The sequence below is a fragment of the Hyaena hyaena genome, unplaced genomic scaffold (genome assembly GCF_003009895.1).
Source record: "Hyaena hyaena isolate Hyena2069 unplaced genomic scaffold, ASM300989v1 scaffold_592, whole genome shotgun sequence".
In the NCBI taxonomy this organism is placed as follows: Eukaryota; Metazoa; Chordata; class Mammalia; order Carnivora; family Hyaenidae; genus Hyaena; species Hyaena hyaena.
The window spans coordinates 387,613-405,219 of NW_024081223.1; the positions used below are offsets into that span (position 1 = coordinate 387,613).

Here is a 17,607-nt window from a genome sequence, read left to right on the forward strand (position 1 = left end):
GGCTGATTGGAATTCTTTCTCTACCACTCTCTCTCTGTCCCTCCCCTGCTTGTGCTCTTTCTCTCAAAATAAATAACTAAACATTAAAAAAATTATAAACAATATTGTGCCAATATGTCTCAATATTCACAAAATGAGTAAATTCCTTGGAAGACATAAATTAAGAAAATTCACTCACGAAGAAGTAAATAACCTGAATCACCCTATATATGTTAAAGAAAGTGAAGCTTAGTTTTACTTTTGAATTCTACCAAACATTGAAGGAAGAGTAGTATCAATTCTTAGTAAAATTTTTAAAGCTACTACCCTGATATTATAGACCACTATCCCTCACGAATCATCCTATATATGTTAAAGAAAGTGAAGCTTAGATAGTTTTACTTTTGAATTCTACCAAACATTGAAGGAAGAGTAGTATTAATTCTTAGTAAAAATTTTAAAGCTACTACCCTGATATTATAGACCACTATCCCTCATGAACATAAAGGCAAATTAAATCCAGCAATATATAGAAAGGCTATACTTTCTATACTTTCTATATATTGACCTAGTAGTGTCTACCACAGGAATGCAAAATTGGTTTAATATTTGAAAATTAATCAATGTAATTCACCATATTAACAGAGTAAAAAGAAAAAGCATGATCATCTTAAAAGATGCAATTTTTTCCCCCACAAAATACAGCATCCTTCTTTCATAAAAATGCTCAGGAAACTACAAACAGAAAGTAATTTCCACAACCTGATAAAGAGCACATGGGAAAAAAAACCTTACAGCTTATATTATATTTAATTGTGAAAGATTGAATGCTTTTCCCCTAAGACTGGGAGTAAGATCAAGGTGTCCCATTTTACCACTTCTTTTCAAAATGCAGTGGAGGTCACAGTCAGGCCCATAAAGCAATGAAAAGAGATGATTGACACCTGGATTGAAAAATAAGAAGTAGAATTCTTTATTCGCTGACATCATGAGTGTCCAGATAGAAAATCCTAAGAATTCCATAGAAACCTATTAGAGCCAATAGCTGAGTTCAGCAAAAATGCAAGATATAATCTGTACTCTTTATTTTTTAATTTTCTTTTTTAAAAAATTTTAATGTTTTTATTTATTTTTGAGAGAGAAAAAGAGACAGAGTACAAGTGGGGAAGTGCAGAGAGAGGGGGAGACACAGAATCTGAAGCAGGCTCCAGGTTCTGAGATGTCAGCACAGAGTCTGATGTGGGGCTCGATCTTGTGAACCATGAGATCATGACCTGAGCCAAAGTTGGATGCTTGACTGGGCCACCCAGGTGCCTCTAATCTGTGCTTAAAAAAACAAAAAACAAAATAAAAAGCTTTCTTAGAATTCTTTGGGTTTCATTACGAGCAACTAATTTGGTTAAGGCCTCACTTTATGGATTATCTTTCATGATTAGGTCCTCTTACTCAAAGCACCTTCAAACTTTCTTTCATAGTCCTTTAAGATTTTTACTTGATTTCTTAGGATTTTCTGATTAAGTTCCATGGCTGTTTTACTGATGTGTCCCAATGCCTAGCCTGTGCCTCAGATGCAAGGAATCTACTCACTAAATATTTATTGTATGATTCAATAACATTACTAAGAATTTGCTTTAGAAGGATCATTGGCTAATAAATTTTGGAATATAAATTAAAGATATTCTTCAGGGTACAAAGCAAAAAGTTATTTTTTTTCTCGTGTGCCATGCACTGTGCTAAGTTCTTGAGATATAAAGATAAAACAACTTCTACTCTCAAGGAGTTACCAGTAATTTTAAACATCACATGCATATAAAACCAATAAAATTCTCAAATATTTTTGGAGGAAAGGGAGACAATATAGTCTTCTCTGTAGGAAAGAATTACTTAAGGAGAGTTTTATAAATCAAAACCTTATGGTATGTGTGAAAGACAGATTTATAAACTCTTTTTATTAATGTGAGGTATGAATGAATTAGGAACAGTGCTTACAGGACCCTGTTGGCAAGAGAAAAGAAAAATACAGTCAGTGTCTTAGAAAGACCTATTAGGTTCTTCAGAAGATGATATGAATGCTTTAAGTTAGGCCCTAGCTTACCTACTGTCTCTACTTCTCACCCACCTCTCCTCTTCATATCAGTGATTTATTTCAGTAGGTCTTGCTGGAAATTCTCCATTTGGAAATTGGGTGTGTGTGTGTGTGTGTGTGTGTGTGTATGTTTTCATTTTGCCACCATGAATTATGTTAGATGTTTTGTTACTGGAGAAAGATATAATTAACCTGCAGAATCTAAGTGAAAACAGACTTGGCCTCAGAAATAATTTATGTGGAAGTTAAGTGGTTTGACCCAAAAAAGAAAAATAATGTAATGCTCAGTTATTATTGCCATTGTGTTTGTTTTGGCCAAATAATTCCATTTAAACAGATTGGTTTTATGCATTTCATTTTTTCTTCTAAAAATTTTCATAAAATTAAATGGATACTTAACTTTAAATTTTCTCTCTCTTTTTAGGAGGGGAAGGCAGAATTGTGTTTTACTTTTTAATAACCTAGTTCTTTGAAATCTTTTAAATAGCAAGGTGTAAGTCACAAATTAAAAAATTTTGGAGCACAAGTGTTATAAGAATCACCAGGAGTATTTGTAAAAATGCAAATTCACACTCTCCAGCCCCAAGGATTATAATCCATTTGGTAGTTGTAGGAAATCCAAGATACACTTTTTTCAACATGTAGAAAATGTAGGTGATCTAGTTTAAGGAGCTTAATATTTTGCATCCCCTCAAAAAGAAACATTATAGACTGAAGATGGACTCAAAGAGTAACTGAGAATTTTTCTTAACTACACTATTAGTTTAAGACTGAATTTCTGGAACAAGACACATCACATAGTTAAATATAACAATTCCAAATATTAATCATTTTTGCTTTAGTTGTTATTTTGAATACACATATATGCTTTCTTCCACTAGGTAAAATACTTGAGAATGAATTATAATTGTTTTAGACCATAAAAATAGTTTAAAATGGCTGAAAGAGAAAAGAAATCAGACACAAAAGTGTATATACTATATAATCCCATTTAAATGAAGTTTTAGAACAGGGAAAAGTAATCCCAAATGACAGAAAATAAATTACTGGTAGCCTGTGGCATAGGGGTTAACTACACAGGGGCATAAGGGAACTTAATGGGTTGCTAGAAATGTCCTGTATCTAGGTTGTAGTGGTGATTACCTAAGGATATATATTTGCTCGTAACACCGTCCACTTAAGAATTTTATTGGATGCAAATCATACCTTATTAAAGTTGATTAAAATAGGCTATACTTGTGAGGTTATTTTTTTTAATGAGGCTAAATTTCTGAAGCAAGTGTTTTAGGTAGCTCACAGAATCTCCAGCAGGACCATGGAATTGACTTTGGAGGCTACATAATCAGGAATGGCACCTCCTACTGCAAGGGAGGCTAGAAAAGTGAGTTTCTGAATTCAACCTTTAGACTGTGGAACTTTGAAGTTGGATCATTTCTCAACTTTGTCTGGATCTCTGTCTTCATTTGTGTGCATGTGTGTGTGCACGCTTGCTTTGAAATGGAAAAGTACTAAAAAAATTAAAGAGGAAAATGACATTCATCCATATTCTCTTTACCAAGACTTAATTACTTTAACATTTAGACACGTTCTGAGCTCTTTTGCTGTTGATTATTTAACACATATTAGAGAATAAATATATGAATTCATTGCCATAAAAATTAGAGAATTACAGATAATGCTGAAGCTGACATTAACCCTAGTGTTGTGATTTTGATCTCATTTCCCCTCATTAGCAGCAAACATTACTATGAGTTTTGTGTAGGTATTTTTTTCTAACTTTTGCATATATAGGAATGCATAGAAAATGTATATATTACTTTGAGTTTTAAAAATTTATCTAAATAAGGGGCGCCTGGGTGGCTTAGTTGGTTAAGGGTCCGAATTTCGCTTGGGTCATGATCTCGCGGTTCGTGGGTTCGAGCCCCACGTCGGGCTCTGTGCTGACTGCCAGCCCAGAGCCTGGAGCCTATTTCAGAGTCTGTGTCTCCCTCTCTCTCTGANGGGTTCGAGCCCCACGTCGGGCTCTGTGCTGACTGCCAGCCCAGAGCCTGGAGCCTATTTCAGAGTCTGTGTCTCCCTCTCTCTCTGACCCTCCCCTGCTCACGCTGTCTCTCTCTCTCTCTCTCCTAGAAATAAATAAAAAATATTAAAAAAAATTTACCTAAATGGTATCATGCTGTGCCCATGGTTTTACAACTTGCCTTTTTAACTCAATGTGTTTTTCAGCTCTACCAATATTGATACTGATAGGTTTAGTAGTTAGCAACTCTAAGTACAAATAAATGAGTACAATAGGAATAAATGAAGATTTGGCAGCTCAGGAGAAATACTGTACTATTAAATCCATAAAACTCATTAGAAATTTTTAGGAATTAGAAGCTTTTATTCTGATAATAAAAAATTTTAATAATCTGGACAGCAGCCTCACTGGGCTGCTACTTCCCTACTTATGGTAGAGCCTTCTCTGTACCCAGAGACAGACAGCCAACCAAGAAAAAGTTAAAACACAACAATCTGACCGTACTAGACAAGGAAAAATAAAGCTGCAAAACTTTTAGAGAGGCATTAACTTCCTAAGTTGAGCAACGACAGTTGGCAACTGCCTGTTTATTGATTATTATTTTAAATGTTTATCTACTATTTAATGTTTATTATTTATTTATTTTAATGGTGGTTTATTTATTTTATTATTATTTTTAATGTTTATTTATTAAGTAATTTAATGATTATTTAATTTTAAATGTTTATTTTATTTTGGGGGTCACAAGCAGGGGAGGGGCAGAGAGGAAGGAGAGGGAGAATCCTAAGCAGGCTCCATGTTCAGCACGGAGCCCAACAGCAGGGCTTGATCTCACCACTATGAGATCATTATCTGAGCCTAAATCAAGAGTTGGACGCTTAACCAACAGAGCCACCCAGGAGCCCAATAGTTGCCTATTTAGACTAACCTGTATACAGTGAGTTTTTTGTATAGTAACTATTTTGAAAAGCCCGTTTTTCCCTCACACCACTCTTACTAACACTAAAGGCATTGTGTGGTAGCAGAAACTGTATGGCAGTAGTAAGATTAAAAAAATATTTTTCCTTCTGCAATTGCTTAATTTCACATTTAAAACTGTGCATATAAATTGGCAACCTCAACTAAAGAATAATTAAATGCTGTCAATATGAAATTTGAAAATATGTTTAAATAAGAAAAATCGCTTTTGTATCATGCTAATTTATTTAAAATTATCACCATAATTAATGGCATTTCAGGTTGAAGTTAAAATGAATTTTGGTAAGGTCTGACAATCACATACTTCAATGAAATAGAGACTCCAGTATCATTTTTAAAATTGCACTCACAGAGAAGAATAAGTAGCTGTTAGGATAGGCTGGTGGTGAGGGCAATAGCTCTTAACAAAATATTCTCCAATCTACAGACACATTTTTTTTCCCTCAAACAGCACATAATAATGATAATCAAGAATTACATAATGGTTGCCAAGTGCCAGACACTCAGGAACACACGGTACAGATTTTAATTAATTTGAACCTTGCAATAACCATCATTATCACTATTTCCATTTTATAGGTGAGGAATCTGATACAGGAAGCTCGGGGACTTGCTCAGAATCATACAATTAAGATGAAACACAGGTTGCACGTATAGGAGGACTAGGAGGAACTTAACAGAGGACCAATCGGGAGAAGAAGGGGGGAAATGGTGGGGGAAAGGGAGAGAGGCAAACCATGAGAGACTCTTGAATGCTGACAAAAACTGAGGACTGATGGATGTGGGGGGGAGGGGGGGATGGGCATGGAGGAGGGCACTTGTGGGGATGAGCACTGGGTGTTATGTGGAAACTAATTTGACAATAAACTATTTGAAAAAAAAAAAAAGAAAAAAAAAAAAGATGAAACACAGGTGAGATTTAAACTCATTTGGGTTAGCTCCAGAGTGCATACACTTAAGCAGATGCTAGTCTGTCTCTTCTGAATATGTGTGTGTGTATACACCTATGCATATATATACACACACACATATATATACTTATATATAAATAACATGTCTGTTATTTTCTTTTACCTAATGGAAACCACCAGTTAAAGCAGGAAGAAAGCCTCCAGTTTAAAGGGGCTTTTAGGGAAGTATATTTCAGAAAAAAAATAAATTATACATACAAAGAGGTATTTGGTCCGTCTAAATTCTCACTCTGATATGCTAGGCCCTCACTATAGGGGCTCTAGAATTCTCTCTTCGTATATACATATATGTTTGTGTATTTATGTATGTGCACTTGTATATGTTTGTATATGTATTATACATCCATTCCCAATGGTGGGAAATTTTTGTTCTCTGAGAATGGATTTTATCTGGAGATGATCAAGAGCATTTTGAGCTAAGACGAGTGGGTGATGGAGAGTTGGGCAATATTCATTTGAAATAAAAATAAGCTTGGGCTAAAAATAATGAAATGACCTTTTTAACATTCAGTTACCAACTGTGACATTTACTTTTTCTAGCAAAGGATCTAGATACCTTTGGAATTCCATTATAAGGTGGGTCTTCTCCCAATTCTCTCCCCAACATTTTTCTGCCTCTCTTCATTAATGAGGGTAATCTTGGATATATACACAATTCTTTGTGTATGTGAACTCCACACTGTTTTGTAGCTTATGTGACACTGAGTACATACCGTGGTAAAAGGAGCACTCTCAGCTGTAATGCTCTAAGAATGCAGACATTTTAGTCACCCAGGAAAGTCCTACCTTTATAAATAGATCATTAGAAGAAGTTTTCATTTTTATACTTGGATGAAACTTAGTTTTTCTTTATTTCCACATGTCTGAAATAAAAATCATTTACCCAGTCCACGACAGATTGAGATCCATTTTGCTGTATGAAAACGCACTCTGTTCTTGGCATATTCGCAGAGTCCTGCAGCGGTTTCCTCTTACCCACTGCTGCCATCTGCTGGTCTTATGATTATTAGATTTTAGAGAAAGCTGTGCATAATGCTCCAGTCAAGATGATGCAAAATGCAAATATCATCAATAAGTAGTTTTGTAGACCCTGGATAAGAAAAAAAGTAACTGTTATTAAGAAAATTTGAATAAAACATGCAGAAAGCACAGACAGACTCTCAAGATTGCTAGGGACCTTGCTAACTCTCTGCTCCAGCCACCTGCATGCCTTTTGCCATTCCTTCAAGCAATCATCCAGATCCTCTTGAAAACCCACAAGAGCATTACTAATTCACTCACTCAGTAAATAAACGTGGACATCCACTTTGCATCAACATGTGCTGGAGTTAACATGGTGAGCAAAATGTGCCCTTATTCAGATAATTATGTAATAGGGGAGACAGAAGTTGATAATCAGAAAAGAATGTTAACAAGGTAAAAGGGATGTTAACAAGTAAACAAGAATGATTGTTTCTGAAGTGTGTTACAAAGGAATCTCAATGAGGCTGGTTTGGATAGTGGGGAATTAAACTTCTAACTGTAAGTACCAATTAATTGGTCAGGGAAACAGGTAGGGATTCTAGGTAGAAGGAATTTTATGTGCAAAGCTCTGTTGTATGAGAAAGTATGATACTTTCCGGGGATTGAAAGAAGGTCAGTGTGGCCCAATGGGTTAAGTGGAACAAAACCAAGCTGGAGAGATATGGCCCAAGCCCACGTGGGGTCCATAGGCCATGTGCACTTTGAGGTTTTATTTTTCCAAGTAATGGGAAGGCAAAGACACAGGCAGCTGGATATGGTGAAAAGATGGGATTCACATTTTATAAAGCCCACTTTTTTGCAGATGGTGAACAGATTGGAGAGGTCCAAAATGGATGCAAGGAGATCATTAAGGAGGAAACTACTGTCTTCTTGGGGACAGATTATGAGGTGCAGATGGAGAGATAGAGCTCGAACTGAAGGGTGAGAAAGGAACAGAGATACTAAGTTTGCCTTGTCCAGTGATGGGCAGCAGGCCCACTGATCTTAAAGATGGGGAACACTGAGAAACACTTCCCAATGTGGCCAGTCCATCTTCGATTAACAAACAAATATCTTTCTGGTTAAGTAGAAATATTTTATTTACCGTAAGTTCTATCTATCTCCAGGGGTACAGAGAGGTCAGTTCTAATCTCTCTCCCACAAGATAAACCCTCAAACATGAAAAAAATTACTGTCTTATATTCCTGAAGCAATTTTTTTCCTGATCAGCATTTTAGGTCCTTTGATCATTTTTCACGTGAAATAGTTTCAAGCTCCCAGGCTATTCCCATCTGAATGATTGCCAGGCTGTCTATATCCCACTTTACATATAAATCCTGGTGCCCTAAGGTAAGGTTTGAACATCACGAAGTAAAACGAACCAGCATCTCCCTAACTTTAGATTTTATGCTATGTTTAGACTTTATGTCTAAAAGTGCATTGAAATCTCCTGAAAGTCAAATCATATAATAGCATTATTAGCTCTTGTTAGGATTAATGCCAATTAGTACATAGCCAAAATTCCAAAAAGCGTATAGCTTCTTTCTTTAACTTAATAAAGAATTGAGATAGAATGGATTAATTGACCTGTTTTTGAGGACCAGAGAGTGGTCTTTGTAAGTTGGGTTGGGGACAGCTGAATTTTCTGATTTATGAAAACAGCGCCACAAAGCTTTGTCAAGTACAGAAGAGCTTATTCATTATTCACACACACACACACACACACACACACACACACACACACACACACACATCTTGTCAGTGTTGAGGACTGCAAACTTTACCTAGATACGTGTACCAGTGGAGGGCGGGCGCTCAAAACCTATTTGTTCAAAGAATGAATACACTCAGGTGATTTCCAAATGTCTTTTCTGAATTAAACAGTTGATACAATTATTTAAATAAGAAAAAAACAACATATGGGCCCTCACTTATCAGCATTTTACAACCTAATTATGTGACTACTTTGCCAAGCGCACTCCTTTATTGTCAGGAGACAGAAGAATATTGTTCTCAGAGAGTAACATATTTTTCCCTTTAAGATGAAGAATCTGTGCAAACTGCCCAGTCTCCTAAAGAAAAAGACCAATTACATTTGGGCAACAGCAATAGTTTCCCTTCATCAAGGGTGCATATTAACACTTAGGAAGATCATACTAACAGTCTCCCCAAGGCAAAAAGTTTTTAACTTCGATTTCTGAAACAGTTACTAAGATCACAAATCATCTCATCCTTTATCTGAGATTAGCTACTGACCTGTAAATTGTTGCGGTGATAATTCCCTACATTCGTAGACATTGTGGCTAATGTGTGTTTCTAAAACTAATAATTTATGCCTAGCTTAAAATAGCTAAATATGAAATTCGAAAACAAACTTCCCAAAGAGGAACAGACAGCAGATATAAAAGAACACTAGAAGTGGAACGCATCCAACGGGTGCCCTGATGGCATTAAGACTAAATGAAATCATTAAACCTTCTAGCACAAAAAGTGCTTGGATCTCGGATTAAGTGCTTACTGCTGCAGGTTGTAGACTTTCCAATATGTATCTTCGAGTACTCCTTCAAGACATAATTGATAGGGCCTAAAAGTTGTGGCCATACATGTGTTGCTTTTGTTTTCCTCTAGGGTTTTATCTTGTTTCTAAGAAAAATAATTTTTAAAAATTCTGATAGGATTTGGTTTCAGTGTTCAGCCCATAGCTGTTTCTTAAACTCGATGGCATGTAAAGTATTTAAAACTTGCCTTTAAGCCACCTGTTAAGAGGCAAGTAGGCACCTGCATTGGATGATAAGTCTCACTGTGTGCTTCTTAAGTTTTGTTTGTAGACAGATTTGTAAGTTCTTTTTTTTTTTTTAAGTCCAGAAGGTCAGTAAAAGTCACTCTTTGCTCTCTCTCTTTATTTTGACATACATACTTGGCCAAACTCACTCTCAAAATTCCAGAGACAATTGCATTGGAATTTTGTAGGAATCATGCTGAATGTGAATTGGAAATAACCTCCTGCTAACAGCAGTGAGTTCCTCCGTCAGGAATATGGCGAGCTTCCCCATTTGTTCTAATATTTTGTTCTGTTCTATAGCAAGCTTTTGTAGTGAAGTGAATGATTTTATAAATCTAGCATGTTTCTTGTTAATTATTTTCTTATCTTTTAATAATTTTTATCGTTTTTAACAATATTTACTTTCCTGTTTTTAATTGGTTATTGGTGTTAGAAAGCTATTGATTATAAAGGTATCCTATATATCAGCACCTTACCAAACTATCTCATTGGATCTCAAGATTTTCAGCTGACGGACTTAAATTTTTAATAAGAGAATGTTATGTGCAGATGACAATTGTCTCATTTTCTTCCCTACATCTATGCGGCCTCTTTCTTAATTTTATTTTATCACACTGGCTAGGATCTCCAGAAGTATTAAATAGTAACAGTGATGGAGAAATCTTTGACTCCCAACTTACGGAGAACGCCTTTTTTTCCAGCTTTATTGAGGTGTATTGAGACAGAACTTTTATGTTTCACTTTAGCTATGCATTTGCTATTGTTTTTTTGACAGACAGCTTTCTCCTATTGGAGCATCTCTAAGAGTTTTTTCTTCTTAATTAAAAACTGATGTTTAATTCCAGCACATGCCTTTTGAATATATATCATCACATAGATTTTCTCTGTTTACCTAACATTAAATTACGGTGATTAATTTGCATATTATGAACTATCCTTGCACTCCTGAATTAAGCCCTACTTGGCCATGGCTTATCATTAAAAAAAAAAAAAAATTCTCTATTTGGCCTGAGCTGTCTTTTTAAAGGTGTCTATAAACAACAAAAACAGCTTTCTTTGAATGTCTTTTCATGTCTTTATAGAGAACTGAGGAATTAACAGCTCTCTAAGATGATTGACTGACGTCAATGGTTAGGGATTCTCTCTCCCAAGGAGTTATTGTAACTAGAAAAGAGGATTTTTAATTCAGTTACATTATTACAGCAGTAGTAACTAATGTAATTTTCAAATCCTTTATTTTAAATCTATTCTTAGTTTGCGCTTCTTTGTAACTATAGTTGCAAATAAGCTATGCTCACTTGTGATTTTCTAACACTTCAGTATATTATACTAGATAACAAACACCCAATTTTTAAATAGACATAATTACCCTTTGAGAGGCAGATTAAATATTTACAAAGAAATCATGACATGTTTTGGACATAGAACTATTTTTTTGTGAAAAACAAGCCTAACTAAAATAAATGAGAAATGTGTATGAAAGTAATTTATGGGTCTATAAATGTTTTAAGTTGTCTGGTACATATCTTACAAACAATTTATTATTTTTTAAATCTGAGAATCTTGTACTGTCAAATTACGGTTTTCTAAATCAAAACATTTCACTTAAAATACATGAAATGATATTTTATGTCTAATATTGGATAATCATCTTAAGGATTATCCAGGTATATGGTAGCATTTTTATTCCCAGAGATTAGTAACATCAGATTGTCTTAGAACCAGAAATTCTTTGTTATTACAGCTGCATGTTAAGATAGAAAATATTAGGTCTATTATGCCTTGGCAGAGTGTTTCTAACTTATATATATATTTAGTAAAAACTATTACAAAATATTATTCGTATATATTCTTCAAATAAAGGTAAATGGGAAAAATTTTTAAACAATTAAAACTATTTTTTTAAGATTTTATTTTTAAGCAATCTCTACACCCAACATGGGGCTTGAACTCATAAGTCCAAAATCAAGAGTCACATGCTCCACTGTCTAAGTCCACCAGGTGTTCCTACAATAATTTTTAATGAAAACACACACACACACACACACACACACACACACATCCTAAAAGTATTTAATAAATGGAATTTTAAATCGTCATCATTTACACTTGAAAGAGAAGTGGGAACAGTCACTTGCTACCCCACTATTTTCCTATAAAGTTGCTGGTTTGTGATGGAGGCTTTTGAGAGGGATGAGAACCAACAGAAAAATCTACTCCCAAAGTCCATTTGCCTCAGGGATATTTTAATCTTAGGATAAAAAAAATCTTTCATCTTGTTTATCTGCCATATTTTATATTGAGTAAAATTTCCTTCTTTTATTGGTTATTTAACCAAAATCTCTTAAGGGAAAATAAAGTCAACTAAAGCATTTTTGGACTGGGGGTTGGGGTGGAGAGTAACATATTTCATAATAATTATCATAGCTTTAGTATGTTCTTTCCTTTCTAGGGTTAATAACATTTTGAAAATCTTGACTTCTTAAATCCTTTCATGTGTTTTCTGCCCTGGGCTTAGGAGTCACATACAGTTTTCAGAAAAATAACACAAACATAGTATTAAATACTTTTCTCACCTGGACCGACCCCTGACCTTTCTAAATCTGCCCTTTCTTGTACATACCTGTATTTCCTTAAACTTGAAGACACCCCACATTGCCGCTATAAGTCCTGGACCCTTAAATAAAAAGAAAAACTCTAATTAAATTATTTTTCTATGACTTGTACTCTACATATAGTAAGTTGGAGAGCTGACCTAACACTTTCATTGAATAACTTTTTACTGTGAAAACAATATAACAATATTGCCAACTTAAACTATTCCTAATCTCAGCTCTAATTCAACATTAAGCAAGGTAGCATTAGGTAAAAAAGATTTTTTTGTTTCTTTATGATTTTCATATTTGTTGTATTAATGATGCTGTAATACTTTGTGCCATAGAATACTTTTCTTTAATGTTATCTACTTATAATATTTTAATAAGCAAATGGTTTATGTTTTTCTAATGAACTTAGGACACTAGAAATAGGATTATTAGGCGAAAGTATAGGAACAACTGATAATGTTTTTTGGCATGAGGCAATCTCATAATTGAAGAAACTTTAGTATGTTCTTTGGGACCTTGCAAATAACGTACTTTAAAAAAATTTCTTAAACTGATACTATTGCACAGTGATGAACTATGTCTAACATTAAATCCCAATGAATGCTAAAGACAATATTATGGGAAGATAGAAAAGCCATGTAAACCAAGATAAGCAATGAGTTTACTCAGACTAAATAATAAAATAATAAAGGAAAAGGAAAAGAGAAGAAGTGAGGTAGAAAGAAAGGATGATTCTGCAGTTTGAAATGTTCAGCTATTAAAGTTTATTACCCTTTTTTAGCTGAGAATGAAAAAAATTTGGAATTTGGGTTAATTGTGGTCTTTGTGGAGAAGGTGTATTATATCGGCATTTTTAGGATTCCTTTTCAAGCCCTGCACAAACTCTGGAAGACTTTCACATAAACAATTCCGAAGCCCCCTCCACTACTCCAACCGTCTACATGGCTGGGTCAACAAAGCTGGCCTCTACTCCCAGCATGTAAGAGAAGCAATAAAAATACATTACTCTGTTTATCAGCATCTGGAAGATTCAACATCAAAAGAGCCAGAGAAATAGGTCAAAGGAACTGTCTTTAATCAATGACGTAAGACCCTAAGCCTCAAAATCCAAATCAAACAAGGAGCATCTGGGTCCTTCGGGCAATTCCATACTGACTTTGGACAGGATAGGAGGAAACAATAGAATGGGGGCTATAATATTAATGTTATCATGCCAATCACTCAAGAATTTTATCCTCTCTAATCAGAAAGTTTATATCCATTCAGAGAACATAATAGAAGACAATGTCAAAAGGTATCACTGCCCTTTTAGGCCTTTTGGCTGATGATTTTCTAAATATTAGTTTATACATGGTTTAGGGTTATTGTAGGGAGTGATGTGGTTATAGGAATGGGCTTTGCTAAAAGCCATGCAAGCATAAGTCAAAGTGTGTACATCCTCTTTGATTCAGGCAGAAGACAGCCAGAGAGGAAGGACATTTTAGATAAGAAAGATAGCTGGGGTTTTTTTTTTTTTTTTTTTTGGCATTTGGGATTGCATATTTTCCTTCCATAAAGAGAATATAAATTACACATTTGTAAATCAGCCTTTGAAAACAAAGTGAGCTTGAGCTATCTTGAGAAGCTGAACTTCTGTATATACTGTAAATATTTTTGAGGAATATTATTTATTGTTACTCAGTGTTCCCTGTAAAAAATCCCATGTGATACATTCTATTAAGAAATTAGTGCCAGAGGCACCAGGGTGGCTCAGTCAGTTAAGCATCCAACTTTGGCTCAGGTCATGATCTCATGGTTTGTGAGTTCGAGCCCTGCGTCGGGCTCTGTGCTGACAGCTCAGAGCATGGAGCCTGCTTCAGATTCTATGTCTCCCTCTCTTTTTGCCTCTTCCCCACTTGTGCTCTGTCTCTGCCTCTCAAAAATAAATAACTGTAAAAAAAGTTAAAAAAAGAAACACAAAGAATTTAGTGCCAGAAAACAGATGGTCTCTTCTGAGGAAATAATATGTTAAAAAGAATTAGCTACCCCATTGTATTACTCCCTTTTGTGAGCACAGAGCAAAACTTAATGTTTAATCACATAACTCATCCAGAGACAGTAATTTGCTTTAGCACTTCCTGAAAGCTTTTAAAAAGAACCATATGAAGTACATATGAGGAAACTGAAGTACTTTCTGTCTCACAAGGTTGTCATGAGCTTCAAGCGTCAGAATAGACACAAAAGCATTTTTAATTTATAAACTGTTATCTAGAGATGAATATTGTTATAAACAGCAAATTATAATGTATCCAAAATAACATTGGGTGAGATGACCAGACAAAAACTGCAAGGATATCAAAGATTAATAAACCTGCTAAAATGAGATTAGCAATCAAGGCCATGCTGGTGAATCAAGGGTGCTGGTGAATCCACACGAGCCTACTATTCACATTATACTCTTAAAAATATCAAACCCTATGATACTCCTCAGGGCTTCACTGAGGATGCTTCAGAAAAATCAGATTTACATTTAAGAAACAAAACTGCAGAAAAACGAGTTTGCTACTTACAGCAGTGATTATTGGAAAACTGACCACAGCACTGAGAGAGTGGTTAGCTATGAACCAACAGCAGGTAGCTATTGCCCAAAGAGCTCCTGACAGGAAACCTGAAACACATGCAAACAGTGCACACTTACAAGCTATGTTCCTGAAAAATCCACGCTGTACATAGAGCAGGAATATTAAGTTGCTCACGTCAGCTCATTCCTATCGACATTGTTGGCCAACATGGATTTTTGAGCTGTGTTTTATGATCATTTTGGAAACCAAGTCAATTTTTTTTTGTACTTGATGGCGGTGGGTATAATTGTCAATCTTTTTACTTTATTGACATTACATAAAATACTTAATGTTGTGGTTGAGGTAAAGATTGGGCAGTGGAGAAGGATCAAGGGAAGATATTGGATCTGAGCATGCTCTGCGAACACCATTTACTCTAAGCTATGAACATAAAGATGCTTAGAGCTAAGGGGGAAAAAAAGACCTCCTAGAATTTGAAAGAAAATACAGATACAAATTTCAGGATAGTTTAGCTAGGTGTTCAGTACATACTTTATCATTTTTTATAATGGTATAGTGGCATGCTTTGACCTTACTGAATCAGGTATTCAAAATGAATCTCTGACATATGTTTTATTTTGTACTTAAAAAAATGTTGCTTGTGGACTTATGTTCCAAATTGCATTATGGGAGATTCTGAAATGAGAGAGAAATTATACATATATATTTTTTTTTTACCACCAATGGCGAGTGGATTAAGTCCAAAGCATGTGCATTCAACATATGACTTTTTCAAACTCTAAAATTGCTTCTCCTTATTTTTCAGAGAAGATGTTTGTTGATCTATGTGACTACAAATTTCTATTTGTTGACACTTTAAAAAATAGTCATAGGACTCTGACTTTTAATAAGCATGCTTAGATAATGAAGAAGAAATAATAACGTCTGATGCTCAATTTACAAGATATTTTGGCATAAGAAACCAGTGAACCTTAGCTTCACTGTTCAAGTTTCAGGGTCTGGAATTACCGTATTTCATGTCCAGTTTCATGGCTTTTAAATCCTTCATATTTAGCAGTGAGTTGGGTCAAAGCAATTAGGGAAAAAACATATACACAGACACACACGCACAGGATGGCTTGGTTTCCAGATGACAATTTTTCAAGTTAGGCGATTATACACTCACAGAGTAAGAAGATTTCGTGTAGTAAATATTCTTACCTGGCAAGACTGCTTCAGGATATAGCTTAGGGTTATTTTTCATGGCTATACAGTAGGCGAGAAAGTAGACTGTACTTGTAAGAAAGATGCCGCTGAAGTGTGCAAAAACATAGTCTAAATCTGAAAACACATATTATAAAACTCTAAATTGCATCATTTTATTCATTTCAAATATATTTAGAATTCTAATAATAAAACAAATCCACCAAAATTAACCTTAAAAGTAAAGAGCCATTAATTATATTTTATTATCTTAGTTTTCGACATGCTGGTTAGATGCAATTTAAATTAACATATTTAAAACTTAGAAATATGAAGTGGTAAATTAGTTATTATAATCAAGTCTGAAAGATTGTTTATTATGATTATCTTGGAAAGATAAATAGAAAGCTATAAACATTATGTGAATATGATTTTCTTTTTAAGAATTGTATTCAGGCTGGGGTGCCTAGGTGGCTCAGTCTGTCAAGCGTCTGACTCTTGATTTTGGCTCAAGTCATGACCTCATGGTACATGAGATTGAGCCCTGCGCTGGGCTCTAGGTTGACAGTGTGAAGTCAGCTTGGGATTCTCTCTCTCCATCTCTCTCTGCCCCTCCCCTGCTCATGCACGTGCTCTCTTTCTCTCTCTTTCAAAATAAATAAATAAACAATAAAAACAAAATAGTATTCAGACTTAATTTTATTAATGGCTACAGCAATTGTAGCAAATTTCGTAGACTGTATTTGGAGTATGTGTGAAAAAATTATGGGAGTGCTAATTTTATATGGCGACCAATTTGGAGACCAGCATCTCTGTTGCAGATGACAGCTATATGGAAGGATATTTAGGAAGTTATCCCAAAGAGAGTTTTATTCAATTGTTTACTATAAATCTCATTACATCATGATGGTCCAGTATCTGAGAAACCCCAACCCCACTGATTGTTTGATTAGATTGTACACTTTGGTCATCCAGGTGGGTGTACTACAACTTCTTGACTGAGAAGGCCACATTGGATGTTCCCCTCAACTAAAATTTTGACAGAGATGAGTGGCTATGTTTAAGGAGAAAAGCTTGAACATCAACGAGTTTGTCTAGTCTTCTAAAATCTTAAACCCTACTTCTGGATCAACACATCTATGGACCACCACAAGAGGCATATAACATAGTTATTAAAAGCGCAGACCACCTGGGTGGGATATTCAATCCATTACTTGCTAACTTTGAGACTCAGGCAAATTACCTAATCTCTCTCTGTCTTAATTTCCCAACTGTAAAACAAGGATACGATGGTATATAACCAAAAATGTTTCTATGAGGGTCAACTGAGTTATTATTGTAATGCACTTAGAATAGTGTCTAGCACAGTGCATGTACTACTTATGTGTTTGTTAAATAAATGAAATAAAAAATTATAACTCCCTAGGATTATTTTGAATA

The 17,607-nt window shown here is 34.9% G+C and overlaps 1 protein-coding gene across 4 annotated transcripts in view; it reads right to left on the bottom strand.

The window, feature by feature from the left end:
• Positions 1 to 6,388: 6,388 nt before the first annotated feature.
• TMEM144 (transmembrane protein 144) overlaps positions 6,389 to 17,607 on the bottom strand; it is a 43,853-nt gene continuing 32,634 nt past the window's right edge. For all 4 annotated transcript variants that reach the window (XM_039256880.1, XM_039256879.1, XM_039256881.1 and 1 more), the window contains 4 exons: positions 16,186 to 16,305; positions 14,974 to 15,071; positions 12,442 to 12,495; positions 6,389 to 7,124 (listed from right to left, as the gene is read on the bottom strand). In XM_039256880.1, coding sequence (XP_039112811.1) covers positions 7,041 to 7,124; positions 12,442 to 12,495; positions 14,974 to 15,071; positions 16,186 to 16,305 — 356 coding nt within the window. In that variant the 3' untranslated portion in view covers positions 6,389 to 7,040. The remainder of the gene's footprint in view (positions 7,125 to 12,441; positions 12,496 to 14,973; positions 15,072 to 16,185; positions 16,306 to 17,607) is intronic.